The 26,104-nt window shown below is 53.3% G+C and overlaps 1 protein-coding gene and 2 long non-coding RNA genes across 9 annotated transcripts in view; 2 read left to right on the forward strand and 1 right to left on the reverse strand.

Annotated features, from left to right (window-relative positions):
* Positions 1-401: 401 nt before the first annotated feature.
* Positions 402-6,502, forward strand: LOC138847726 (uncharacterized). Its single transcript, XR_011385671.1, has 2 exons — positions 402-987; positions 1,162-6,502. It is a non-coding gene; the product is annotated as an uncharacterized lncRNA (long non-coding RNA).
* Positions 6,503-8,994: 2,492 nt separating this feature from the next.
* LOC138842970 (protein FAM156A/FAM156B-like) lies at positions 8,995-21,736 on the reverse strand. 5 transcript variants are annotated; one of them, XM_070067287.1, is made up of 3 exons: positions 21,383-21,539; positions 10,644-10,943; positions 8,995-10,441 (listed from the first exon to the last, which is right to left on the reverse strand). In XM_070067287.1, exon 3 carries the CDS (start codon positions 10,320-10,322, stop codon positions 9,666-9,668), a length of 657 nt encoding a protein of 218 aa, XP_069923388.1. In that variant the 5' UTR covers positions 10,323-10,441; positions 10,644-10,943; positions 21,383-21,539; the 3' UTR covers positions 8,995-9,665. The 5 variants fall into 5 exon arrangements, with proteins under 5 accessions (XP_069923388.1, XP_069923389.1, XP_069923390.1 ...); XM_070067288.1 differs by lacking the exon at positions 21,383-21,539 and adding an exon at positions 16,764-19,510; XM_070067289.1 differs by lacking the exons at positions 10,644-10,943; positions 21,383-21,539 and adding an exon at positions 21,604-21,736.
* Positions 21,637-26,104, forward strand: part of LOC138847725 (uncharacterized) — a 37,127-nt gene continuing 32,659 nt past the window's right edge. The window contains exons 1-2 of one of the 3 annotated variants that reach the window (XR_011385668.1): positions 21,637-21,855; positions 22,037-22,175. This is a non-coding gene — a long non-coding RNA (uncharacterized lncRNA). Of the gene's footprint in view, positions 21,885-22,036; positions 22,186-26,104 lie in introns of all 3 variants that reach the window. The other 2 variants (XR_011385670.1, XR_011385669.1) reach the window with 2 other exon arrangements.

The raw sequence follows: 26,104 nt of genomic DNA on the forward strand, positions 1-26,104 counted from the left end.
GTGCACTGAGTTCAGCGAGGGCAGTGTCCTATCAGCCAATGATACGCTGAGTGTCCTTTGGGACACAAAGGAGATCCACACCAGCTACCAAGGAAATGTTCGCTTCCTTTCATCCCCTAAACCTCGGTGAGGTTTTATGGATGAAAACCAAAAGGTGTTGAACCTGCAGACTCTGGGCTCTGGCCTGAGTCTGGAAGCCATGGCCCAAGGAGCTTCAGTGAGTGAGCTGATCTGCTGCCCGCAATGGATTTCACAGAACACTTAGTGACACAGGCAAAGGCTGAGCCCCTCACGCCCAAGGATAAAGGACCCTCTGAACACCCTGGCTACCCTGTAATCCAGGGCCGTGGAAAGACTGACCTTACATATTTTAGGCAGCACAGGCGGAAATGGGAGCTCAACCTTGTTTCAGGGCGTCTACCCGGCCCCCACTGCGTCCTAGGTCCCCTGGGCGCTGGGTGCTCGGGATTAGGCTGGGAAAGGAACACGGGTCACAGCTCCCGCGCTCCAAAGACAGCACAGTGGTCTCGGATAAGGAGGAAGTGTATTTCGGATTCGTTACAGAAACTCTCGACGTCGTGGAAATCATTTTCGACGAAAAGGACTGAATAGAAGGAGGATTTTTCTGGCAGGGAAGCCGAGCTTTAAACAGAGGGGTCAAGAGGAGAACAGGAGCCTACTAGGTTTCAAATGCTCCCTCAGGGATGAAAGACCTGTGAGGGAAGTGCCACAAATGCAGAATCAAAGGCGATGGCAGCGTGGGTGGGACGGGCTTTCCTAACTCTCAGTGGTCTCTGCGTTGCTACAGGGAGCCCAGGGACTGCACGAAGGACAGACGCGCTCGCCGAGGCGCCGCCCCCAATCAATCTGAGAAGGAGGAAGACGACTTTGCAGGAAAGCCAAGTTCAAAGGGAACCCAGGCCCACTCACCCGCTGGAAGTTGGAAACAAAGGAGAAGTTAATCAACACCATTTTAAGGAAGAGAGCGTAAGTAATTTTTCAAAGTCCAGAAACAAAGCGAGTGGCTTTGTTGCCAGAGAGGGAGTCTGCGGTGCGGACGTGGCACACCGGGGCGCGTGAATTCTGCACCCCGTCTCCCGCGGAGAAAACCCACAGAAAATCCCGCGGCCTAAAAACCACCTCGGCCGCGTTTTTTTCCAGCACGAAGGGCGGGGAGACCGGGGCCGAGGCGCTGCGCGAGCCCACACTGCCATCTGCCGTCCACGGAGACTGAGAGCCGCCAACAGCACAGAAACCCGTCTCTTCCACAGCCGCTCTCCTAGAGGCCTGGGGGTCCTGCACGGTGCAGCCGATCGCGACGAAATCGAAAAGAGGACGAGGCACTGGCACGGACCAAAAGGCATCAGCCCCAAAGCCCTGGGTCTCCGCGGAGACCTCCGGGCTTCCGCCCTGGGAACCATGGCAACGGCCGCCGGAAGCCGCAGCGCCACAGCGAAGCCCCGCCCCGGGGCGACCGGACTACACGCGGATTGGCGGGTTCCGGGCCTGAGCGTAGGCGGCCGCTGAGGTCCATTCCGCTCTGCGTCACAGAATTCTCCCTGAAGGGGGACTTGCAGCGGGGTTGCGAGTTGCTGACCAAAGGGCCTGAGGGGGCAAGTTCCGCACCCGCTGCCAGCCCGCCCGAACCTCCCAGACCGATACCTGAGAGCCTGACTGAATAGTCTAGTCTCCGTCCGTGACCATGAGCGGTTGGCTTGTGGCTTCCCGCACCACGGCCACAGTGCACACTCGCCAGTCGCCCTGCTCCCCTCCACCACCTCCCTGATGATTCCTGGAGAGGGAGGCATCTGGCGGGAATTCCCTGAGCTGCTCACACCCAGAGGCCCCAGTGCATCTGTGGTCTCTGCGCTCCCTCAACAGCGGCTCCTCCTCTGCCCCCCTTTTCTCAGTCTCTGCCCCCGGGGAGGAACGAAGCCTCCTTGCCTCTTGTTCTCTTTAACCAGGCGCTGTTTCATTCCCTCGGGGTGGGGCTTTGAAGACACAGCACAGACTGGCAGAGACAGGCCGAGGGGAGGCAGGGATGAGGGTTTCCACTGAGGTGGACACAGCCTGCTGGGGCCAGTCACCGCCTCCCCAGGCGAGGCTTAACCACACAGACCGCACTGCCAGGGTCTCAGCCGCCAGGCCGCCGCAGGCAGTGTTTCCAGAGCAGAAGAGGGCACCTGGAGAAAACGCAGAAAGCCCAAGTTTCCTTGGACCTCCAGATGTGCCCAGGTCTCTGGCCTCCCTAGGCCCACCTGCGCCCTGGGGCCCTGACACCCCTTCTGGCCCGCTGAGGGTCTGATATAGGAGCTCAGCAGAGTCCACATTCACAAGGGAGTTCTGATCGCTGGTTTATGGCTCAGCCTCTCCGTGCCTGCCCTGAGGGCTTAATAGCTGGGCCTCCTTGCCACCAGGCAGGACACATGCAGGCCCAGCTCATGGCCCAGGCTTCCTTTTCCTGAGACTTGCAACTCGGACTGGCCAGGGCCACAGAAGAGGAAACCGACTTCCAGCTTCTGATCCCTCCCTCTGCTCTATCCTCCTGGACAGAGAATCCTCAGGGCCAGACATTCCATCTGGAGAGGAGCCCAGAGCAGCAGGCGTCAGGATCCAGCCTCACGCTGGAGCACCAGCCCCCACATGCACTGTGCTCATCACGAGCTTGTGTGTGCTCCACAACAGGATGCTACACCCCACTACCACACCTTCCCTCCTCTCCTGCAGCTTTGCACTCTGTTCTGAGGTAGGTGGGCCCTGGGATCTCCTGACACTGCTCATGTAGCTCTTTTCTGTGGGAGATGTGGCGTCCCCCAACCCACACCACTGCATGTCAGAGACAGGAATGAGGACCCCAGAGATGCCACAAGCCTTCCTGCCACTCCATCGCGGCCTAAAGTCTCCACTATGCCTACCTCCCCTTGGGAGAAACACAGTGAGGGTCCTCCCAGCTCCCTGTCTGCTCTGGATCAATTCGGAATGCTGGCACGTGCATCCGTTACTTAGCAGAACAGGAGATGGCACAGCGTGGAGAGTCCACGCCCTCTGCTTCTACCACACTGTCTGTGTGACACCTGTCCAGCCAGGGTTCCTGCCAGTGCAGCGTGCGAGACCAAACTGCTGTGCTACCCTCCCCTGCCTGCTCAAAGTCGCCAGCCCATCCCGCCTGCATGGAGCATTCCCCAGCTCAAATGTCCAAGCAGATTCACGTTGCCGAAGCCACGTGCCCTTTGCTGCCCGGGACATGGACAACACCCCGTTCCAAGGCCCTCACCTTTCTCACGGTCTGTGGCAGCCAGTCCCTGGCCCCCCTACTCCCCCTCTGAGCGATGCCTCTGCAGTCTCCACGTTGGTCACTTTCCTTTGCTCCCGTCTACAATCTCGGTTCCTTCTTGCTTCCAACCTTGCCCTGGGCTAACCTCACCCTGTTCCCGATCCTGGGTGGTCACTGCACCACCCAGGCCTTTTACCAAGAGGACCTGAGTTCACCCTTCTGCCTTGTATGCCGACGGGTTCTCTGACCACCCACTCTCCGGGGGTAATCTCAGCTGAGCCCCACGCCCCAACGGGCTAGGTATCTTATGTGCATCTGCACCCACATATTCCACAGGCCTTCAAGTAACCAGGTGACCCTAAAGCGGAGTCCCTTCTGACATGGGTGGTGCTGACACCCACACAATTCCTGAAACTCCTACGGTTGCCCTTAGCACTCCATGAATGCCCTGGAATTCTCTGGAAGAGGCCAGTCACAGTGTCACATAGCCTGAGGGCTGTGGAAAGTCTCTTGTGAGGGCTTCATCCCAGGCAGAAACTCCCAGATGCGTCCTGAACAGAGGTCCTGGGTTTGGTGGCCCCCACCATGAATTGGGATGAGAGGACCTGGACCTGAGGAGGCTGCACCTTCATATCCTCTATGAACAGTGTGCGGAGCATGTACCTGGAGAAGCAGGAGGTTCCAATTCTGATACAGCAGCTCAGGACAAAAGGTGCATCCCCTTGGAGGTGCAGAAAACAAGGGCGTGCTGAACGTTAGTTTTCACCCCGGTCTCCTGGTGCTAGGTAGCCTTGTCTCTCGGCACACAAGTTCAATCGATTGCACAAATCAGAAGGGAAGAAATGCAACACGACAACGCACCAAGAGCTGATTCACCAACACTGGCCGACATGACCCCTGAGCCACATTTCGTTTTCACGAGACTATTTTGCTCAGTCTCAGGAATGTATCAAAGAATTAATTCAGTACCTTTGCAAATAACTCCAGTACCAGGCCGTCACAAGAAATAAACGCGCTATGTTTCATCAGCAAGTGCGAGCTTCTACCATCAACACTTTATCTGCAGGATCTAAAGCACACCAGCACAATGACAAAGCCCTGCTTTTATGTTCCAGGAGCAGCGTCCTAACAGGGCAGGTCCATGTCCACAGCCGAGGCCTAGGCATGGCCTGGCGGAGTTGCCAAGTCCTGGCCCCCAATCTGTGGGGAGGGCACCCCTGTATCTGTCCTTTAGAATCACCCCAGGGCAGATGTGCACACAGGCTGGTTTAGACACATACGCACAGGAGCACGGTACCTGTGTTGCTTTAAAATATCATCTTGCAGTTTTAGCTGTCTGCTGTTTAGCATTTTGGAAGTTTTGTATGAGGTACCTCTCTTTCGCGAGCTGCCTTTGCCTTGCTTATCTCCTGCAGTCGTATTTGAATCATTTCCAGGACTCGGCTGTGTTCAGGCCACGACTGCCCCTTTCCTACTGGATACCCAGGTAGGCCCCATGGGAGAGAGAAGGCCTCCTGGGGTGGAAGGATCTGGAACCCCGTTGTCTTGGTAACCACTCTGCTGTTCCTTGCTGCTAGCTGGCTGAGCTCAGGCCAGGGTCCTCTGGGGTGAGAAGACAGCCCTCCCCATTCTGATGAAGCTCAGGGCTGAGGCTGGTTTCCAGGGAAACTGAAACCTGGCCCCTGAGACTCATGAACAGCCAAGCATGCACTGGGATAGAGCATGCAGGATGGAGTCCCGGAGCCTGCCCGTGGAGCAGATTGGTGAGCCAATACTGATGGGTGGAGACTCACGACTGGGCATGCATACAGACACACATGGAGACTGCACTCACCAGCACGCCTTCTGCCCAGAGGTGCACAGTGGCCGTGTCTGGCTGGAGTTTCAAACACATGGACGATGCAGGACCCAGAACCCGCAAAGAGAGGGGGAGATTCCTTACTGTCGTACAAAACTATCCCGTAGCCTCCAACCCTGACTTATGTGCACATAGGCATTACATTATAAAAAGAGCTCTATGGAAGTACAATCACCACACGATAGTATTCATGCAACTAAGGATACAGCGCAGTGACTGAGACAATCTGCAGTGATGCAGCCACCAGCACAGAGCAGTGTAACACCAGTTCCATCACCCGCCTGAGGACCCCTTGCTCCTGCCAGTGCTCCCTCCCCACGACACCTGGAAGCCCAGGCAACTACTGAGGTCTTCCCCATCTCTGTAGATTTGCCCTCCTGTACTTTTCCTCCAAAGTGCCTCCTGCAATATGTGCCTCCTGTGTCTGGTTCTGTCCCTTCTGTGGCAGGTATGAGTAGGAAGGCTCTGTTTAGCGTTCTGGAATATTCTGCCTATGGAGATAACACCTTTAGTTCACTCCTGTGCTGACTGGCAGACGTGTAGTTTCTAGTCTGCGCCCGCCATGAACATGGCAAGGAACATCTGAGCATGTGACTAGTGTGGACATACGCCTTCCTTCAATTTCCCCACGTTTCCATTAGTTTCTGTTACAGGACTGCACTGGCTAGAGACGGCAGTGGGACATAGGGTAGATGTGGTACGAGGAGATGCCATTCCCCTGCTCAGGATCTGAAGTGGAAAGCTTTCATTCTTTCACTAGCAAATAGGATATGATCTGGGGGTTTCTCATAAATGCCTGTTAGAGAGAGGGAGTGGGAGTGGGAGAGAGAGAGAGATGGAATTTTCCAAGTGGTTCAGTCCTCAAATAGCTTGACAGCTGGCCTGGGTAAGCCCAAGGCCAGGAACCAGAAACTTCATCATCCTGGTCTCCCACATGGGAGGCAGGGACCCACACACTTGGGCCATTATGCGCTGCATTCCCAGGCATCTTAGCAGGAGGCTGTGTTGCAAATGGTGTAGCCAGATCTTGATCCGGTGTTCAATATGGGATGGCTGCATTGCAAGCAGCCTCTTAGCCTACTGCAGCACAAACTTAAGAAACTAGGTTCTGTTTCATCATGAATGGGTCTTGCATTTGTGTAATGCTTTTTCTTTGCCTATTAATATGGTGCTGTGATTCTACTCTCTGTTTTATTAACATGTTGAATTACTGCCATTGAATTTTGAAGGTGAAATTAACCTTGCAGTCCTAGGATCAGTCTCACTTGGTCACATTGGATGGTCATATGTGTACGATGCTGGATCTGGTTTGCCAATACATTGTGGGTGGTGTTGGCATCGCTATTCATCATCTGCTTTGGCTTACACTATTACTGTGACGTGTGTATTTGGCTTTAGTGGTCGTGTAGCACTATTGTCACCCTACACGATGGCACGTGTTCCCTTTCTTGCACGTCCCAAAATAGTTGGGGAAGGTCTCGTATTATTTCTTCTACGAACGTGGACTGACTTTACCCACAAAGGAAACTGGGTCTGGGCTGTCACCCGAGGGAAGATTTTAAAATAGATGCTCTCAATTTCCTCCCTTACTCTAGGTCTGCTCAAATGACCCCACACTGTCCCAACACTTCCTTGTCTGCTGCTGCATTTGGTTTGAGGTCCTGGCTAGAAAGGGCATGCTGGGCATCTGTGGACATGACGGGATTACAGCTCCGCGTCTGAAACTCAGGACACTATGATGTTTCAGGCATCACTGCCAGGTTCCCTGCAGCCCTTCACACACACACACACACACACCCCATGCGTGGGCACGGTAGTAGAAACTTGGAGGTGGGGATACAGAGGGGATTCTGTCCCCATCCACGACTCCTGTCCAGACTTTCTCCATGCATTTGCTGGCAGACCTCGGTTCTAAGTGCAGCTCTGGCCTCTCTGGGCAAGACCCCTCTCCCCAGGTATACTTCCTCTAACCCTGCTACTTTTCACTCCTGGGCAATACATGCCATGCCGGGGATCCCTTGTAGGTTGTCTAACCAAAGCATGAGTGTCTGCTATGGTCTCAGCATCTTGCTCCCATCCAACTCAAACAGAAACTTAACCTGCAGGGCAGCAGCACTGGGAGGTGTAGCCTCATGGGAAGTGCATATTTAATGGGGGTTCTGCACTCGTGGATGAATTAACACCCCTAACCAAAGGGCCTGCAGGAGTGCGTTGCACTCTCCTTCCATCTTCTGCCACGAGAGGACAAAACATGCATCCTTGCTTCGCTTTCTGCCATCCAACACGAGTGAACACAGCAAGAGGGCCCTCAACAGACACCACATATGGGTGCCTTCATTTCACACAGCCCAGGATGCAGCCGAGTGAGACACAGATTTCCTTCTTTGTAAATCACCCAGTCAGTGGTAGCTTGCCAGAGCAGCACACAACAGTCTAAGATAGGTGCCTCACCTCTCTCCCTGGTTAAAGGAGCCATCACGAGGGTAGGGACCAGCTCTGCAAGGCTTCTGCACTTCCCCACCAAAAGGCAGCAGAGCAGCGAATGGGGGACGCCAGGGGAGAAAATGGGTACCTCGGGGCCTGGCTCAATAACAGACTGCAGCCAGCACCGTGGACCTGCTGTGGCCGCTGCCCTGAGCTGCTGGGTGCAGAGAGCAGGGAGGTGTCTGGTCTCAGACAAAGGCCCGTGTCTGTGGCCTCCACGTCCGACCTGCACACAGAGTGACATGGGAACCAGTATCCCTGCCCCTCTCCCCTTGGGTTGTGGCATCCTCCCAAGACCTGGTGCTTCCAGCCACGACACGTGCTCCGAAGTGACTGGCTCTCCGCCCTTCACCACCAGCCCTTGCAGAGCGAGCTGCTGCACAGAGCCGGCTCTGAAGCTGGCCTGCCCCAGCTGGCGTGCCACTTCCGCCTCTCTGGACCTGCTCCACCCGTGAAACCAGGGGCAAATTCCCTCACTGCTCTGTCCCCTGCTTTCCAAATTCATGCACAGGGACTGAAATGAGCCTAAGTGGTGCATGCATGAGAGGATGAAAGGAGCTCACGGGAGGAACTGCAGAGCCCAGGAGGATCGGCAGGTCCAGGGAAAAGGCAGAGAAGGCAGAAGCCATGGCAGCCCTGCTGAGCACTGCCAGGTAGCCAGCTTGCATTGAACCTTGGAGGTTTAGGAGGGAAAACCCTGATGCAGTGCCCTTGTGCCAGGACAGGGGAATTTAACACTCAAGCTCTCAGATGAGAGCCCAAGGTCAGCATCTCAGGAACTCACCTGTTCTCCAGTCCCTTGTGTTGGCTTGAGGCGTAAACGTCTGCAGCCATGCAGCTCGGGGCCTACCTAAAAACACAGACAGACACCAAGTGGAATTGGTTTTCAGTTCGGAGGAATCCCGTGTTCATTCGGTGGGGACACATGACAGGACTCTGTAGGGGAAGAAAAGGGAGAGGTCATCCCACCTCCTGCAATACAAACACCCGAGTCCAAAGCCCAACAGGACCCTGAAATGACTCGAGGATGCTCTGCTGCTCCCGTAGCAGGCAGGACACCCACCGTGCTCACCTTCACCATGGAGATGCCCGTGGGCCTCAGCCAGGCCAGCAGCCCCAGCCCGCAGCCCCTCCTCCTGGGGGCGTGCTCTCTGCGTGCAACTCCCCTGCAGCAGGAGCACTCACTGCCAGTGGCACTGCCTCGCTGCCGTGGCCGCTGGTCTCATCTCGTGGCCGCAGACCGGGACTTGAGGGGTTTGCTGGCGCCTGCCCTCCTCCCAGTTCCACAACCCACCATGCGGAGCTCCTCCTGACACACTCTGATGTACAGGTGGGAATGAAAGGTGGTGAGCTCAGATCTAAGAAGACACAGCCGGGGTTGACAAAGAAGCCTGCGTTCTATTTATTCGGTATTGACGGTGAGATACCCAGAAAGGAACTGCAGTGAGGGAGAATGCTATTGGATGGTTAAGGAGCAGGAAATGGTTTGGATACATTTAGCATGTCGTCATCATAAAAGTGCACACGCAGAAATACAACAGGGAACCACCAAGTTCCAATTTCACGCCCCTTCCCCACTCCTTGTTTAGTGTCAGATTCCTGATCCCGGATCCCAGTGCAGCATGGTGCACGTCAACACACCTAGTGCTGCTTCTCGGGGAAGTGGATAACACGGCACAGGGCACAAGGACATCAACGAGGGGTTCACTCTACACGCACAGCTTCTATCTGACAAGGCGGGAGGGAAGACGGAGATCCGGAGTGGAAAAGGGACACACACATCACGGGGGCCGCAGCGGATGAGGTCAGACCACTGGCATGCAGTGCCTCTTGCACGGAATGCCTCCACCTGCTCCACACGTGACAGGCAGGGCAGAGTAGGCCCTTCCCGGGACTGGATCTCTCAGGGTTTCCACACACAACACAGGTCTTGGTCCCCTCCCACTGTGGCCCCTTGCTTGGTCCCCAAGGAGGACCCATACCCAGGACTGGCAGGACAGCTTCTATGTCTGGACCCTTTCAGGTTCCCGTCCCGTGAGGATGAGCGGCTCATTTCTCATCTAGCCACTGTTTCAGCAGCCTCTGGAACATCCTCTTGCTTTCCTGCTGCCTCTCGGCCTGGCACTTCTCCTCTCGCTCCTCCTCCTCCTGCTGCCGCTGCTGCTGCTGCTGCTGCTGCAGGGACCCCTCAGGCAGAAAGCCAGGCTGGCTGGTCCCCAGGCTGAGGCTCAAGCCACTGAGGCCCTGCACTAGGGTCTCCCACGAGGCCCCACCCCTCTCCCCAGATAACCCGGACGTATTCGGCCCATTGCTCTGGCAGTAGCGACATTCACAGTGGAACCGATTCTGAGGTCTGTCACCCGAGGGAGAGAGTTTGGCTTCCTGTGAGGCCGGATAAGGTGCCCTGTGGTCGCGGTGCCTCCGTCTTATGTGCCCCAGGAGCTCTTTCTTGCCCTGCGGGGGCGGCAGCCTTTCGTACCGCCTCTGCTGGGTCTTCGCCTCCCTGTACTGCTGCTGCGGCAGCCCCGCCGGCGGCGGCACAGGCAGATCAGGGCCGGCACCGGGGTTCATGTTCCCCAGGCCCCACACGAGCTGCTCTGCGGAGGGCGGCTGAGAGGCGGCTCTGCTGTCCGCGGAAGTCTCTGCCATGGCCATCGGGGAGGCGTCAGCAGCAAACCCTGGACTCCAATTCTGGAGTGGATCCATGGAGGTCGAGTCCAAGCTGGAGCTCCACCCAGCCCGCGAGTGTAGACAGGGAGGTCAGGCTGTAGGTTCTCAAACAGCTGGAAGGTAGCAGGGCAGATGTGTGGCCAGAAGAGGCAGGGCTGCAGCAAAGGGTAGCAAAAGGAGAAAGAAAAGCACCATTACACATCTCACGGTAGGCTGCTGCCCGTGCACTTCCTGTGCGGAAAGTGGGCATAACGACACCCACTCCCTGGCTGCTTCTGAGCACGACAGGAATCCTGCTCCTCGGGAGCTTAGAGTGCTACGGCACCCAATAAAGGTTTTCGAAGTGACAGCAATTACCGTATCCACGTGTCCAGCCGCACAAAATGACGCAGTCATTGACGTTAATTCCTTGCTGATTTTCCCCACCCATTCTGCAGCGTAATCTTAAGATTACTGGGTGAGGAATGTGTTCTTGTCGTCCACACTCACACACTTACAGAAAGCCAACTTTCACTACGCACTCAGCATTTGTGTCCAGGACACAAGCAGCCTTGAACATTTCCACCCTCAGCGCTCTTGGCTTTGCATCTCGTCAAAAAGGTTGGTGTGCCTGGGCGAATGACCTCCAAACTGCCATAGTGTATAAGTGAGCATTTTCTTTAATGGAAACAGGAGTAAAAATGAAGAGATTACAATGAGAAAAAATAGAGAATCCCAATCAAGCTAAAAGCTGGTTCTTTAAATGATCAACATAACTGATACAGCTGTTCACGACTAGCAGGGAAAACAACAGAGAAGGACCAGGTTCCCAATGACTTGAGACGTGTCAGCTACCCAAACTGACCCAAGACGAGACAGTGTTCACAGGCCCATGTCTTTTTTTCTAAATACTGATATTTTTTAGTATTTTTTTTATTTATTTGAGAGGAAGATTTACAGAGAGGACAGGGAGATATGGAGGGCGAGAGGCAGAGAGATGTAGAGAGAGAGAGAGGTCTTCCACTTGCTGGTTCACTCTTCAAGTGGCTGCAACTACAGGAGCTGGGCCTATCTGAAGGCAGGAGCCAGGAGCTTCTTCTGGGTCTCCCATGAGGGTGCAGAGGCCCATGGACTTGGGCCACCTTCCACTGCTTTCCTAGGCTATGGCAGGGAGCTGGATAGGAAATGGAGTAGCCAGGACTCGAACTGGCGCCCATATCAGAAGCCGGCATTGAAGGCAGCGGCTTTACCCACTATGCCACAGTGCCAGACCCAGGCCCATGAGTTTTACAAAAAGTGACTTGGGAGTGAGTTAAAAGCCTTTGCTAAAAGATCTGAGAGCCTAGACCCCCCCCCCCCCGGAATTTCTGCCAGACAGCATATGAAGAAAGAACACCAATTCCATACATGATTTCTGCACCAAGACAAAGCAGAGGGAGCACTCCCTAATGATTCCATATGGGTACCATTACCCTGATACCAAGAAAAGTGGAACTTAGTATTTCCACCGACCTTAGCACAGGATTCTTCAAAAAGAGACTAGTAGTTTGTTCCATCAATATAGGAAAAGGCCCAGAAAGAAGTGGGTGTCACTCCTGGAATGCAAGGGCTGCTCTTTCAACAACGGAGGATCAATCAACAGAATGCACAGACTGAGAGATGAAGAAGAGGACAGGACGGTTCAAGATCCACAGAAAATCCACTTGATAAGACTCAAAATGCACGATGAACAAAAGCTCTACCACTGTGGGGTTAGAAGACAACTTCAGAACCTCTTTAAGCGTGTGTACAGAAAAACAGACAGATAACATCCCGGAAGTGGGCAAAGAGTGAGTGCTTTCTCCCTAAGGCTGAGGACGGGCAAGGATGTCCACTCTCACCGTGGCTATTCCACTGCAAGCGGGAGGTCCTCGATGGTGCCATCATGCATACGAGTGAGACGGTAAGAAAGCAAAGTGCCCCTGCTCATAGATCTCACGATTGCTGCCAACGAGCCCCCAGCCATCACCCTCAAATCCCCTGGAACAAAGAGACCCGTTTAGGACGGATACAGGAGACAAGTCAGCACATGGAAAACCAGACGAGGACCTGGAAATGTAAAGCTAAAAAAGCCCTATATATCACAGCCCTCCCACACAATGAAACAGTTACAGATAAAATGAACATACTGGACCTGTATGCTACCAAGTATAAAAGGCTAATGAAAGAAGACCCCCCAGGGGCTGGTGCTGTGGCCCAGAGAGTTAAAGCCCTAGCCTGCAGCACTGGCATCCCATATGGGCGCCGGCTCGAGCCCTGGGTGCTCCACTTCCAATCAAGCTCTCTGTTATGGTCTGGGAAAGCAGTACAGTCCTTGGGCCTGTGCACCCGCATGGGCAACCCGGGGAAGGCTCCTGGCTTCGGATCAACTCAGCTCCAGTGGTTGCCGCCATTTGGGGAATGAACCAGCGGATGGAAGACCTCTCTCTCTCTGTAACTGTGTCTTTCAAATAAATAAAATAAATCCTTAAAAGAAAAAAGAAAGAAGATCCTCTACTGGAGAGAAACAATGTGCTCCTTCCCTGGAACAATCAACAGGGGGGACATAGTCAGTGACCTCCAAGCTGATCTGTAGAATCAAGGTGCGCTTACTTTGCTACTCCTCCACCTGCAGCCCCGGCACCCCTGGTTCTAGTCCCACTTGGGGTGCCGGATTCTGTCCCGGTTGCTCCTCTTCCAGTGCAGCTCTCTTCTGTGGCCCGGGAAGGTGGTGGAGGATGGCCCAGGTGCTTGGGACCTGCACCCGCATGGGAGACCAGGAGGAAGCACCTGGCTCCTGGTTTCGGATTGGCGCAGTGCCGGCCATAGTGGCCATTTGGGGGGTGAACCAATGGAAAAGAAAGACCTTTCTCTTGTCTCTCTCTCTCTCTCTTACTGCCTAACTCTGCCTGTCCAAAAAAAAAAAAAAAAAAAAAAAAAGAATCAAGGTGATGCCAATCAAAGTCTCTTAAGGGAGTTTGTATAGAGATAGCAACCAATTCCACAATTCATATGGACTTACAAATTAGAAACAGAAAAGTGTGCTAGTAGACATCATGTTGTGGGCTGGCCATGAGGTTGCAGTAATCAAAAAGCTGTCTTGGCGTGTTGGCGCGGCAGAGCAAATAAAGCTGCCACCTGGGATGCTGGCATCCCGTGCTGTGTGTGTGCAGAATCATGTCCCAGCTGCTCCACTTCCTATTGAGCTCCCTGCTAATGGCTTTGGAAAAGCAGCGGAAAACAGAAAACGGCACCCATGTTGGAGACGCAGAGGAAGCTCCTGGTTAAGGCTCTGGCCTGGCCCAGCCTGCTTGTTGCAGCCATCTGGAGAGTGAACCAGCAGATGCATGTTCTCTCTGTCTCTCCTCTCTCTGTAACTCTGACCTTGAAATGAATAAATAAATCTTTTCTTAAGACAATTTGACTTGATATGGCGTAGCTGTAAGTTTCAGTGGCCAAACAGAGAGTGTATGAATACACACACCCACACACAAATAAAATCATGGGAGTTTGGGACAAGAAGGGTGCTGGGAGAAAAAGAAAGGGAAGTCTTCACCAAATGGTGTTGTATAACCAACCATATGCAAGAGACTGAACCAGAACCACATAATTAATATGCAGTTGACTAAAATGAGTTCCAGATCTCAATGTCAAAGGTATGATAATGAATTTTTAGAAGAAACCATACGAGGGGCCAGCTTTGTGGTATAATGCATAAATGCGTTGCCTGCAATGCTGGCATCCCAAACGTGCAGCCCACAGCATAAAGCTGTTGCCTGCAATGCTCCCTTCCCAGATGGGAGCCAAGTGCATAAAGCAGTGGCCTGCAATGCTGGAATCCCAAATAGGTGCCAGAGTCCATAAAGCTGTTGCCTGCAATGCTGGCATCCCAAATGGGTGCCACAGTCCATAAAGCTGTTGCTTGCAATGTTGTCAACCTAGATGGGTGCCACAGTGCATAAAGCTGTTGCTTGCAATGCTGGCATCCCAGATGGGCACCATCTGCTCACCTCAGGATCCTAAGCCTTGTTAATGCACCTGGGAGAAAGCAAGGGAAGATGGCCCAAGTGCTATCCACTTAGGAAACCCGGATGAAGCTCCTGGCTTTGGCCTAGCCTAGCCCTGGGCATTACAGCCATTTGGGGTATGAACCACTGGAAGGAAGATCTCTCTCTGTCTCCCTCTCTCTGACCGTAGCTCTTTAAAACAAATAAACAAGGAGTAAGAGAGGGTAGAGATGTGCAATTCGGGATATGCTCAAGCTGACTTACCTCAAACGGTAGAGTTAGAAACATACTTGGGGATTCCAATTCAATCCCATCAAGGTGGCATATACCAATGCCATCAAAGTGATCCATCCAAGTGATCAATTTCTGTTCACAATTGATCATAATGATAGGACTAAGAGTCAGAAGGATCACATAAACAAGATTAGTGTCTGGAAATACTAACTGATAGAATAAAAAAGGGAGAGAACGATCCAACATGGGAAGTGAGATACACAGCAGACCCATAGAATGGCAGATGTCCTAAACAGCACTCTGGCCTCAGAATCAGCCCTTAAGGCATGCGGATCTGGCTGAAAAGCCCATGAGAGTATTTCAGGCATGGAAAGCCAAGACACTGTGAAAAAAAAAAAAAACCTAAATGAAAGATCTCCACGAGTGAGATCCCAGTGGAAAGAACGGGTCATCAAAGAAGGAGGTACCTTTCTCTGAAGGGAGGAGAGAACTTCCACTTTGACCATGGCCTTGTCTAAATATGATCAGAGTCGGTGAACTCAGGGGGCTTCCATAGCCTTGGCAGCTCATGACAAGAGCCTAGGGTGATTACTGATGCCATAAACAAGAGTGTCAATTTGTTAAGTCAACAACAGGAGTCACTGTGCACTTACTCCTCATGTAGGATCTCTGTCCTTAGTGTGCTGTACATTGAGATTTAATGCTATAACTAGTACTCAAACAGTATTTTTCACTTCATGTTTCTGTGTGGGAGGAAACTGTTGCAATCTTTACTTAATGTATGCTAAACCGATCTTCTGTATATAAAGAGAATCGAAAATGAATCTTGATGTGAATGGAAGGGGAGAGGGAGTGGGAAAGGGGAGGGTTGCGGGTGGGAGGGACGTTATGGGGGGGAAGCCATTGTAATCCATAAGCTCTATTTTGGAAATTTATATTCATTAAATAAAAGTTAGAAAAATAAAATAAAACGAATAAACAAATATTTAACAAAAGAAAAAACCTTAGGAGAATGTCTTTGAGGCTTGAGGAATGGCCAGCCTTGGACATGATGCCTATAGCAATGTCCATAATAGAAAAAAAAGGATAAATTGGAATTTATCACTAAACCTTTACAAGGTTGCTGTGAATGTGACAGAGTGTTAGGAGAACCAGAGGGGAAGCTACACATTAGGAGAAAATGTTTGTGAATCACAGATTCCTAAAGGCCTGTTATCTAGAACACATTTAGAAGGCATTTTTCAACTCAACGGTAAGGAAACAGAGAAGCCCGTGAGAAATGGGGAAGAAACAGACCTGGAGCACATGAAGCGACGCTCCGTGTGACTGAGCGTCAGGAAAAGGCAAACTCTACCCATGATCAGACAGCCCCTGGCTGCCCCCAGAATGGCTGAAATGGCAAGAACTCCCAGGAGCAAGGGCTGGCCAACAGGCTGAGCCACAGGAATGCTCCCCCTGCTGGTGGGCAAGTGAAACAGCACAGCCACAAGGAGATCCTGTTTGACACTTTGTTTCCAGCTAACCAGACCTTCTGGGCAGCAATCCCACTCTAGGGTGTGTACCCTAGAGAAAGGAACACGTGGGTTCACACGAAAGCCTGTGGGTGAACGCTCCAAGCAGCCTGTGGGTGAACGCTCCAAGCAGCCCTATTCATAATCACCGCAATCGGAGCAAAGGCCAACGTCCTGCCCAGTCCCCAAACCAAGGCTACAGTGAAGAGGGAGAGATCGCGTTTCCCGAGCTAAATTAAGGGGAAGTGGCTGTCACTGCTCAGGGTAGCTCCAGGGAGTGCTCGGGCTGAAGGGACGGTTTGGGATCCAGACTCTGGGGTGCCTACACAAACCTCCGCGTGTCTAAATCTCAATGCACCGTACCGCAAAAGCAAACAACTCAATCTCACTGCATGTTAAGAGCAAAAACCCACCAGTGGATTCTGCAGGAAGGACCTCTCTCGGTGTGCTTCCTGGGAACACACTGTGCATGACTGAATAAAAAGCAAGATACAAAAGCTCCACTGAAAGTTTAGATCAGCAGCCCAGACTCTCTTCTTTCAGCAAACCTGGGAACCATGAACGCACTGCTTTTCCTGAGGGGGTCCTGGAACTCAGAAATGTTTTTTCATCAAACTGTGGTGATCAACAGGTGCCGGGGCAGGAAACAGCAATATTGGAACCATGGAGTCCTGTGACCTGGCTATGCGTGCACACAAACTCATACATCCCCAAAGAGGGTCTCTTACCATCTCTGTCATTGCCATGTAGGTTTCCAAATACTCGGCCCAGTTACATCCCATGGGCCATCCTTGTCGTAAACCAACACTTTCGCGTGAAACCTTTGGAACGTGATCTTAGCCCAGTTACCTCCCAAGCAGTCTCCACTTGTCACAGACTCTCGGGATGATCCTTATTCCTGCCGCGGCCACTCAGCGAAAGCCAAGGATTCTACCCATGCTGTTTCGCGGAGAAACGCTTGAGACCTGAGACACCTCACTCCCGCCTGACTGACCCCATTTTAATGCCTCGTTTCCCTCCGCCCATCAGTCGTGGGAAGTGAACCATTTCCCCGTCCTATCTCTATGCCCAGCACGACCGTCTCCACCCACTCTCACCACCCTTCCAGAGGCATCGAGGCCGACGAGGCCTAGCCATGTCCCCCATTGGCAGGGAGGGTTACGCGTGCAGTCAGTCTGACTTCCCTGCCCTCGTCATGTGCCGCTCCTTCTGAAGTGGGGAACAGCGCAAGTGGACATGACTGAACCCAGACGGTTATTGGCCAAAGCTTAGGTTTGGGAGATGACTTCGTCCCTGGCCGTACTGCTGCCCGGCTGTGATGGTTCATGTTGATGGGCACCTCAGCTAGGCCAGGAGGCCCAGCATCCAGCCCGGTCCAGACTCTGCGGTGGAGGATCTGATGAGCATTGACAAGGCACTGATTTTCAGGAAAGGACGGTACGCTGCATAACATGGATGGGCTTCTGGTCAGGTGAGGGCTCCCAGAACAAGACAGGCTCTGAAGGGGGAAGCAACTGGGACCAAGGCTGCCAGATAGACCCCTGCTGTGCTTCCCACCTGCCGGCCTGCCTGCAGACCTGGCACTGAAGACATGGGGGCAGGCGCAATGCTGCGGTAGGCTTAGCCTCTTCCTGCAGTGCTGGGATCCCATATGGGTGCCAGCTGGAATCCCAGCTGCTCCACTTGCAATCCAGCTCCCTGCTGGTGGCCTGGGAAAGCAGTAGAAGATGATCCAAGTGCTTGGGGCTCCACACATGATTGGGAGACCCAGAAGAAGCTCCTGGCCCCTGGGTTTGGATCTGCCCAGCGGTGGCCATTTTGGCCATCTGGGGAGTGAACCAGTGGATGGGAGACCTCTCCCTCTCTCTCTAACTTTGTCTCTCAAACATAAATAAATCTTAACAAAAAAGACTGCAACATTAACTCACCTGAATTTCCAGCCGTTCCACTGGCCCTCTGCATTTGGGCTTTGTCAGTAGCCATAATCACATGAGCCAAATCCTCACACTAACTCAATCTCTGAGTAGCTAGAGAGGGAAGGATATGTAGAGGCACATAGCTCTCCTATTGGTCTGTCTCTCTGGCGACCCCCATGAACATGCCCACAGTATGCACCTTTCTGCAGTGCAATCTAAATACACTTACACGTTGTCATAAACCATGTGGCTCACCTGGCTGTGGGGACTGAAAGAGGCATCCCAGAAAATGACTTCTGGTCACTCAGTTTCTGCCACAAGCAAGGTATTGTGACCTATGTGTTTCATTTTATTTCTTTGAAAGGCAGAGTGACAGAGGGGGAGGGTGAGATAAAGAAAGCTTCCAACTGCTGGTTCACTCCCCAGATGCGGTCTGGACTGGGCCAGGAGCCAGGAACTCCATCTGGGTCTCCCACGTGGGTACCAGGGATCCAAGATCTTGGGCCACCTTCTGCTGCCTTCCCAGGTGCATTAGCAGGAAGTATGATCAGAAACAGAGTAGCCAAGTGTCTAACTGGCTCTCTGATAAGGGATGTTGATGTTGCGGGCTTTGGGTTCATCTGCTGCACCACACGGCAGTACCCTGAGCTAAGTGTTTCAACCGACTATCTCAGCGAGGTTCCCCAACAAACAACAAAGGTGACTAACATTTTGCAAGTGAAGAATCTGGGGCACAAGTCATTGGCCTGGCCCACGATGGAACTGGGTATGACTGAACGCTTTGACATCTGCAGCAGAGGGAGAGAGGTTTGGGGACAAACCTGGGGCCAGAAATGGAGGACTTCCGTGCCACACAAGAGCAACAGCAAACTACACGCTCTGTGTAGCTGTCCTGGGCCACGTGCCAAGCCAGAGGCTGCCCCACACGATGTGCACAGACGTGGAGCCAAGTGGGATGGAGCCATCCAGTGTGAGATGCCTGTCTTTATGCTGCCATCCACTGAAGGAAGCATCTGGGCCTTAGATGCAATCACTCAGCGTGTTGGCCCTGCAGAATCTGTGCTTTCCCACACTGCATGGAGGAGATGACTGTATCGAGAGGCCACGTGCTGGCCCTAGGGACACACAAGCAGTACGAGGAAGATTCCATGACAGGACGGCCATTGCCCAGGTGCACACCCTTGGTGGGAGACGCTTCTGCTCTGGACGCTCAGCCTGCCAAGGGGCCTGAGCTGGGATGCTGAGGGACACAGTTCAGTTAGGATGCCTGTCACTGGGAGCCGACCAGGGCTGGTGCAGGGAGCAGGAGACTGACACAGCAGGCACCTACTCTCCCCCAGGTGCTGGTCTCAGTGCCAGCAGTGCTGCACAAAAGACGCGGAATGTCCCGAGCCCTCATCAGCTTGCGTTCTATTGTGGGTGTGGAGAATGTCAACAGCTAAGCCAGTGAGTGCCAGCTATGCCTGGGTGATGAGCACTAGAGGCATTTGGATGCATTTGGATAACTAACCAGGGACACAGGACACTTTCTACAACTTTTCCTAACGGTGTGAAATACCTACCCCTCCCCCCCCCCCCCACGAAGTGAGCTTATTGTAGTTCAGAGAAAGAGACTTCCTTCAATCATATTAATCCCACAGCAGAGTGAGTGTTTCCCAGAAATGGCACAGTGGTAAAAGGAAGGGAGGGCTCTGCAGTTGGCTGCATGCCAAAAACTGTGCCCCCAGCCTTGTGCAATTGCTAGGGAGCAAGGAGGCCCTGTCTTTGCCACGCAAAGCCATGCAGGTTAGCCAAAGAGCTGGATCTGCGCCTGGCTCTCACGTATGCTGTGTTTCAGAGGCCTCCCCAGACACCCCCGTCCTATGGGTGCGGAACAGAGGGCAGACTCTTCCTGACGGCTTCACCACAAAACATGGAATTCGGTGAACACCCGGGGATGCCCACTTTCGTGTGGAAGAACAGGAAGAGGAGAAGGAAGCCTGCCGCATGCATTCGAGGCGACAGGCAGGTGCGCAGGAGAGAAGCAGTGGGAGGGAGTAAGGAGGGGGCAGTGGGGGGAGGAGAGAAAGAGGAGGAGAAGCCTAAGCAGCAAGAGGAGGGACAAGGAGAAAGCCTCCAGCTGGGAGTGCAGAGTTCAGGTGGACTCAGCCCAGGTCATGGATCACTGTGTTGACACCTTGTGTGATACTGATGTCGGCCTGAGGGACATCAACACCTGTCACCTAGGAGCAAAACAACCTGACTGGGTGGCTCTATTTAGCCACTGAGCGTTCCTGAGCATCCACTGCTCGGCGCTGAGAGATCTGGGGAAGTAACAGGTGGTCCCAGGAATGGGATAAAGCGGGGTGAGTGGGACTACACGGGTGTAGACAGGTGCTAATAGAATGGGGGATAGAAGACACCACGTTCTGCAGCTCTTGATGGGACAGAATTTGAGCAGAGCACCTGCCGCATTCCCTCCTTCCCCTTGCGTCATTGCCAGCTGAGACACAGCTGGTGTGATGACAGCTAGACACCATGAAGGGCCGAATTTGGGCGCTGCCTTCATTGATACTGTGCTGGATGGGGTGGGGAGCAGAGACTTGGAAACATTCTGTGGATTTAGAGAAACCTACGTGGAGCTCTCCACTGTATCAGCTCACCCACTGAGAATTATTCCTACCACAGGGACAGGAGAACAACTGCTACACTGAACCGCACGGGTAGCACCACTCCTAGGAGGCGCCTGTCTGGGCACCTGCCGAGTTCAGCAATCCGGACAGGCCTGGGTGCCTACTTCCCCGCATAGGCTACCCTGAGCGACCCCGACAACGTCAGCTATTGCAGGGCAACGCAGGAATCACACGGTCTACGTAAAGCATTTGTGTTGTCATATCGCGACCCACCTCTCTCGCTCCAGCCCTAGAGTGTCTCTCATTTTCCTAGAAACCAAGCCAGTGGTTTTGTATTAGACCCCGGGGAGGGAGACTTGCTGGGGGGATGGGGAGCCAAGGAAGCACGATTTCTGAACCTGTTGCACACTGGCTCTAGCCAGCTACATCCCGGGTGCTCAGCACTGCCCACTGCTCCTCTGCTCAACCCCGCCGAGCCCCAGCTAGCGAGAGACAAATACGCCACAAGCAGATAGGACAACCGCCATTCCGCCGCGCACAAGTGGTGGGCGCACAGGAAAACCTCCGTACGCTAGGAGAGCTCCCTCCCGGGTGCCCCAGAGGCTGTGGGCCCACGACACCAACGCACACCTGGCCTGTTCTACAAGATCCTTGCTGCCCCTGTGTCTCAGGCGCTCTGTCTCTGGGCCTCCGAGCGACTGTCCCACCCGCTCCAGTCTCTGCCCCCAGTCTCTCCCCACCCCCGCCCGAGCGTCGGTCTCTGGGGCGCTCGGGCTCCCTCGGTCTCTCTCTGAATCTCTCTCCCTCCCCCTTTCTCACTCCGTCTCTCTGTCTCCATGTCTCTGTCGCTCTCGGGTCCATGCTCTCTCTGTCTCTGTCTCGGGCTCTCTCACGCGCGTTCTTTCTCCGGAGCAGCTCCCGCCATGCAGACACCAGCGCGCCGGCGCCTCCAGTGCGCGGCGAACGCAGTGCGGCGCGGGACAAGGGAGGGTTAAGACCACCGAGACGAGCCCTCCGCCACCCGCCTAGAGAGGCCGCACCGTGCAGAGGCGTCTGCGGGTCTTTCCTGCGTCAGAGGGGTGCGACGCCCGAGAGAAGCCGGACGTTCGGCTGGAAGCAGGAGGGCGGGACGGTGGGCTCCTGTGCGGGACCCGTAGGTGCGTTGCTGCGGCCCGCGGCCAGCGGCGTCCGCCCGGGCTGCACGGAGGGCAGGCGGTGAGATCGCCGCTCTCGGCAGCAGCCCGGCGGCTGTCCCAGGAGCCTGGTGTGTGGACGCGCGGATGCTTCCTGAGGTCGTGGGAAGAGATTCCGGGCAGGGGAGGTGACTTCGGGGAGGAGGGGGCCCGTGGGAGCTGGGCTGAGATTGGAGGAGGCCGCCTTCTGCGCGACGGGCTGGATAGGTCCGGTCTAGACCGTGTACGGGAGGGCCCATGCCTGCTCCTTGCTTATTTATAACTAATTGCTTGTGCACAGGTGCCATTAGCATAACGGGAAGGATGAAAACCCAGCGATGAAGCAATTGAATTTATCCAGGCTGCAGGAATAGGGACAGCGCTTCCGATCTGGAGAGCAGTGTCTGGGCGGGGTGGCTTTGCCTTTTTAATTTCCAGAGGTAGGAAAAGGTACGATGCACACAGTTATTGGGGCGGGGGGCGGGTCGGTAATCGGCAGTGGTCTCAGCTGAACTTCGTAGTTACCCGAGGATACACTTCCAGTGCAAGTGATTCGGTGGTGAGACAGAGCAGGGTGGGAGGCTCCTTCGTCCCCGAGGTTTGTGGAGTGGTGAGGTGGGTGGACAGCCAGGCTTGTCTGAATTCCCGTGAGGGAGCTGGTCCTTTGTGCTCGGCCATTTCCCACAGCAGGAGCGGGTGCAGAGACGTTTCCACCGTGGCTCGTTTCAGCTGTCAGGTACTCAGTTCAACATTCTCGACAAGATTCCATTGAGCAAGACGTCTCTGACGCCTGTCCATGCAGCGCCATGGGTCGGAGAGCACTTTGCTCTCTCCGTGGAGGGAACTGAGGCCGGAACAGCGCTTTGCAGATTTCAGGAGGCAGCGTTCTCAGAGCTACATGAAGGAGGCGCAGCTGATTTAATTATCCCAGGGAGCGAGTCTTCCTCCTCTTTGACAGATGAGATAAGGGAGCCGCAGGGAAGTCAGGTGGTCTGCCTAAGGGAATAAGTGGTGGAGCCTTGATTCCAATCCCCGCGTGGGAGGCTTCCTCTCTCTGTTGCACAGGCTTCGCGGCCCATTTCCCGATCCACGAGGCTGGCTCTATCCTGTCTGCTCTCCTGCAGGCCTCTTGAGCCAACTGACAAGGCCACAGGCAGATTGCTCTCAAGGAGTCCTAGACAACTTTGGGGCACTGGTGATGCCCTCCGAGAAGACAGCGTTACAGACGCTGGGTGCCCAAGGCCTACCCCATACCCTGAGCGGAGGGTGGAGCTCCAGGAGGAAGATGGGTGTAAAGCAGGAGAGGTTTCCCTGAGACCACCTGAAGGGCCATCCTACTACACCTGTGTGTTTTGAGAAGGGTGACTGATTTATTGATTCTGTCATTTTTTGGAAAGTTAGGGGAGAGCGCAGGAGAGATCACTCTCCAAATGGCTACAAATATCAAGGCTGGGCCAGGGCAGAGCCAGGACCCAGGAACTCCATCCTGGTGTCCCACGTTAGTCACCGGGGCCCAAGCCCTAGCGCCATCCTCTGCCACTCTCCCAGGTGGGTTTAGCAGGAAGCTGGATTGCATGCGGAGCAGTGGGACCCCTAAACTGGCTGCTGGCTTCCCCACGCAAAGCTTAACCCCTGCATCACAACGCAGGCCCATCGCATTTCAGGAATCATGGATTATTTTGCATTTGCTTATTTGTCACTTCCCTGTTTAGCAGTGGCAATGCATACCCTCTGGTAACAATACTCAAAGCAGATATGTTGTAAAAGCAAGGCAGTATATGGAAAAGTAGATTCCCATATTACCTGGGGTGTACCTGATCAAAAGCGGCACCATTCTCCTTTGTAAAAAGAGAACATTCTCCTGGACTAAACGAGTGAAACAGATTAGTCATGTTTCCCTGTCATCCTCAGTCTCTTATTACAGGTGAGGATTCTGGGACAGAGAGGTGTAGCTCCCCAGGGTCACTGCGGGAAGACGTGTTTGTCTCACAGCCGTTAACGCTCAGCCTGTCACAGTCTGAATCCATCCAGCCTCCCTCTGCACAGCGGCCCTTCGTCCATGTGGGCTGCCTGCATGAAGGCACCACCTTCTACCTAGCTGCTTAGGCCAGCGATGTGTAGCCATCCAGGGTTGCTGCCTCTCTCCCCTTTCCCACCCCCAGTTGGAGGCCTGGTCAGTCCACCTCTGAAGTTTTTTTAAGCAAGGTATCTACATGCTTTCCATCACCACAGGGAGCCCCCAGATTCTGTCCCCCTCATCTCTCCTTCACCACCACCACCGTTTGCTTCTTGGCTGATCTTCCTGCTGGCCATCTTGAGTGCTTCCCACACATTCATTCATTCTCTCTCTCTCTCAAAGATTTATTTGAAAGTCAGAGTTACACACAGAGAGAAGGAGAGGCAGAGAGAGAGATCTTCCACCTGCTGGTTTACTCCCCAATTGGCTGCAACGGCTGGAGCTGTGCCAATCCCAAGCCAGGAACCTGGAGCTTCTTTTGGGTCTCCCATGCGGGTGCAGGGGCCCAAGTACTTGGGTCATCTGCTGCTGCTTTCTCAGGCCATAGCAGAGAGTTGAATCTGAAGTGGAGCAGCCAGGGCTGGAACCGGTGCCCATATGGTATGCCGGCCCTGCAGGGTGCGGGGTTTACCTGCTTTGCCACAGTGCACCCCATCTGGCCCCATTCTCTGGCGTTGTCTGAGGAATGTTTCCAGACTCTGGGTGTTGTCCCCCCTGCTGAGACTGCAGGGTCTGCTCACACCAAAGAGTGCAGCCCCCTAGACTGGGTACACCTGGCCCTGAGTACCCCAGCCTGCTCAGTTGTAGCAGAGCTGGCATCCTTTTGCACCCTCACTCTGTCTTCTGGGCAAACCAAACAAACGACTTCCTGTTCATCCAACAACCTCTGCTCCCCCTTTGTTTCTGTCTGATTCCTGCAACCTGCCACGTGCTGTTCTGTTTATCTGCAATGCTCTTCTGCCCGTCTCATCTGCCAGATCCCTGTGTACCTTCAGCTTCACACTATGTTTAGAACAGTGTCCGTTTTACCTGGGGAGTACTTCGATCGAAGGCACACTTGACAGGTTTGATATTTCTTACTGAGTAACACATGATGCACATTAAATACAGTCTCCAGGTACATTGTGCAGTGCAATTTGACAGGGTTTCCTTTTTTTTTAAATGAATTAATTTGTTTGAACGAGTTATATAGAGGGAGGGACAGGATGGGAGAGATCTTCCACCCACTGGTTGATTCCCCAGGTGGCCGGAATGAATGGCAAGGGATGAGCCAGGCTGAAGCCAGGAGCTAGGAGCTTCATCCGGGTCTCCCACATGGGTAGCAGGGAGACATGGAGATATCCAAACACTTGGGGGCATCCTCTGCTGCTTTTCCCAGGGCATCAGGGGGCTGAATCGGAAGTCAACAGCAAGGACACCATCCGGCACTCATATGGGATGCAGGCATCAGGCGGCAGCTTTACCCGGCTGTGCCACAGTGCTGGCCTCTTGCCAAGGTTTTCTGGTGAAGGCTTTGAGAGAATAGGACGCATGACAGTACCTGGGAAGTGACAGATCAGTTTGCTTGACTGGAATAAACATTTCACTGTGTGTGTAGATAATGAAATGTGCTATATACCTTGTGTTGGTACAGTAAAATTAATAAATAACAAAGGCACCAGTCTAAATGACAAGAGTAATAGGGTGGGCACATTGTAGGTCTCCCCTTAATTCTTTGGGAACCTCATTGTATCTGAATATTGAGTTTGTAATGGTTCCACAGGTTTGGTTTCTTTTTTTCATTTAAATTTGTTTTTATTGTTTTTGAATATATTTATGTTTTAAATAGATTTTTAAGGAATAAAAATGTCATAAGTACAACTTCAGGAATATAGTGATTCTTCCCCCTATACCCACCCTCCCAACCACACTGCCACCCTTCCTCTTCTTCCCTCTCCCCTTTTCAGTCCCATTCTCCATTAAGATTCATTTTCAATTAACTTTGTACGCAGAAGACCAGCTCTATACTAGTAAAGATTTCAACAGTTTGCGCACACACAGTTTGAGAACTAGTTTTACAATTAACTCTCAATACAACTCATTGGTGACAGAGGTCCTATGTGGGAAGCTACTGCACAGTTACTTTTTTTTTTTAAGATTTTATTTATTTGAAAGAGTTACACAGAGAGAGAAGGAGAGGCGTAGAGAGAGAGGGAAAGAGAGAGGTCTTCCATGTAAAGAGAATGAAAAAGTTCTGTTAAAATAGAAGGAAAAAGTTTAACTCAAGGACAAGAAGTAAACAAGATAAGGAGGTAAGTCTGTACAACCTTGGGTGAACACAGAGGCTGTTTGGGGAATAGAGGGTGCCCTCTG

The sequence above is a fragment of the Oryctolagus cuniculus genome, chromosome X (genome assembly GCF_964237555.1).
Source record: "Oryctolagus cuniculus chromosome X, mOryCun1.1, whole genome shotgun sequence".
Classification (NCBI taxonomy): Eukaryota; Metazoa; Chordata; class Mammalia; order Lagomorpha; family Leporidae; genus Oryctolagus; species Oryctolagus cuniculus.

What these genes read in the sequence shown, in the direction of transcription:
- LOC138842970 (XM_070067289.1), bottom strand. Translation starts at nt 10,322, where the DNA reads ATGGATCCACTCCAGAATTGGAGTCCAGGGTTTGCTGCTGACGCCTCC.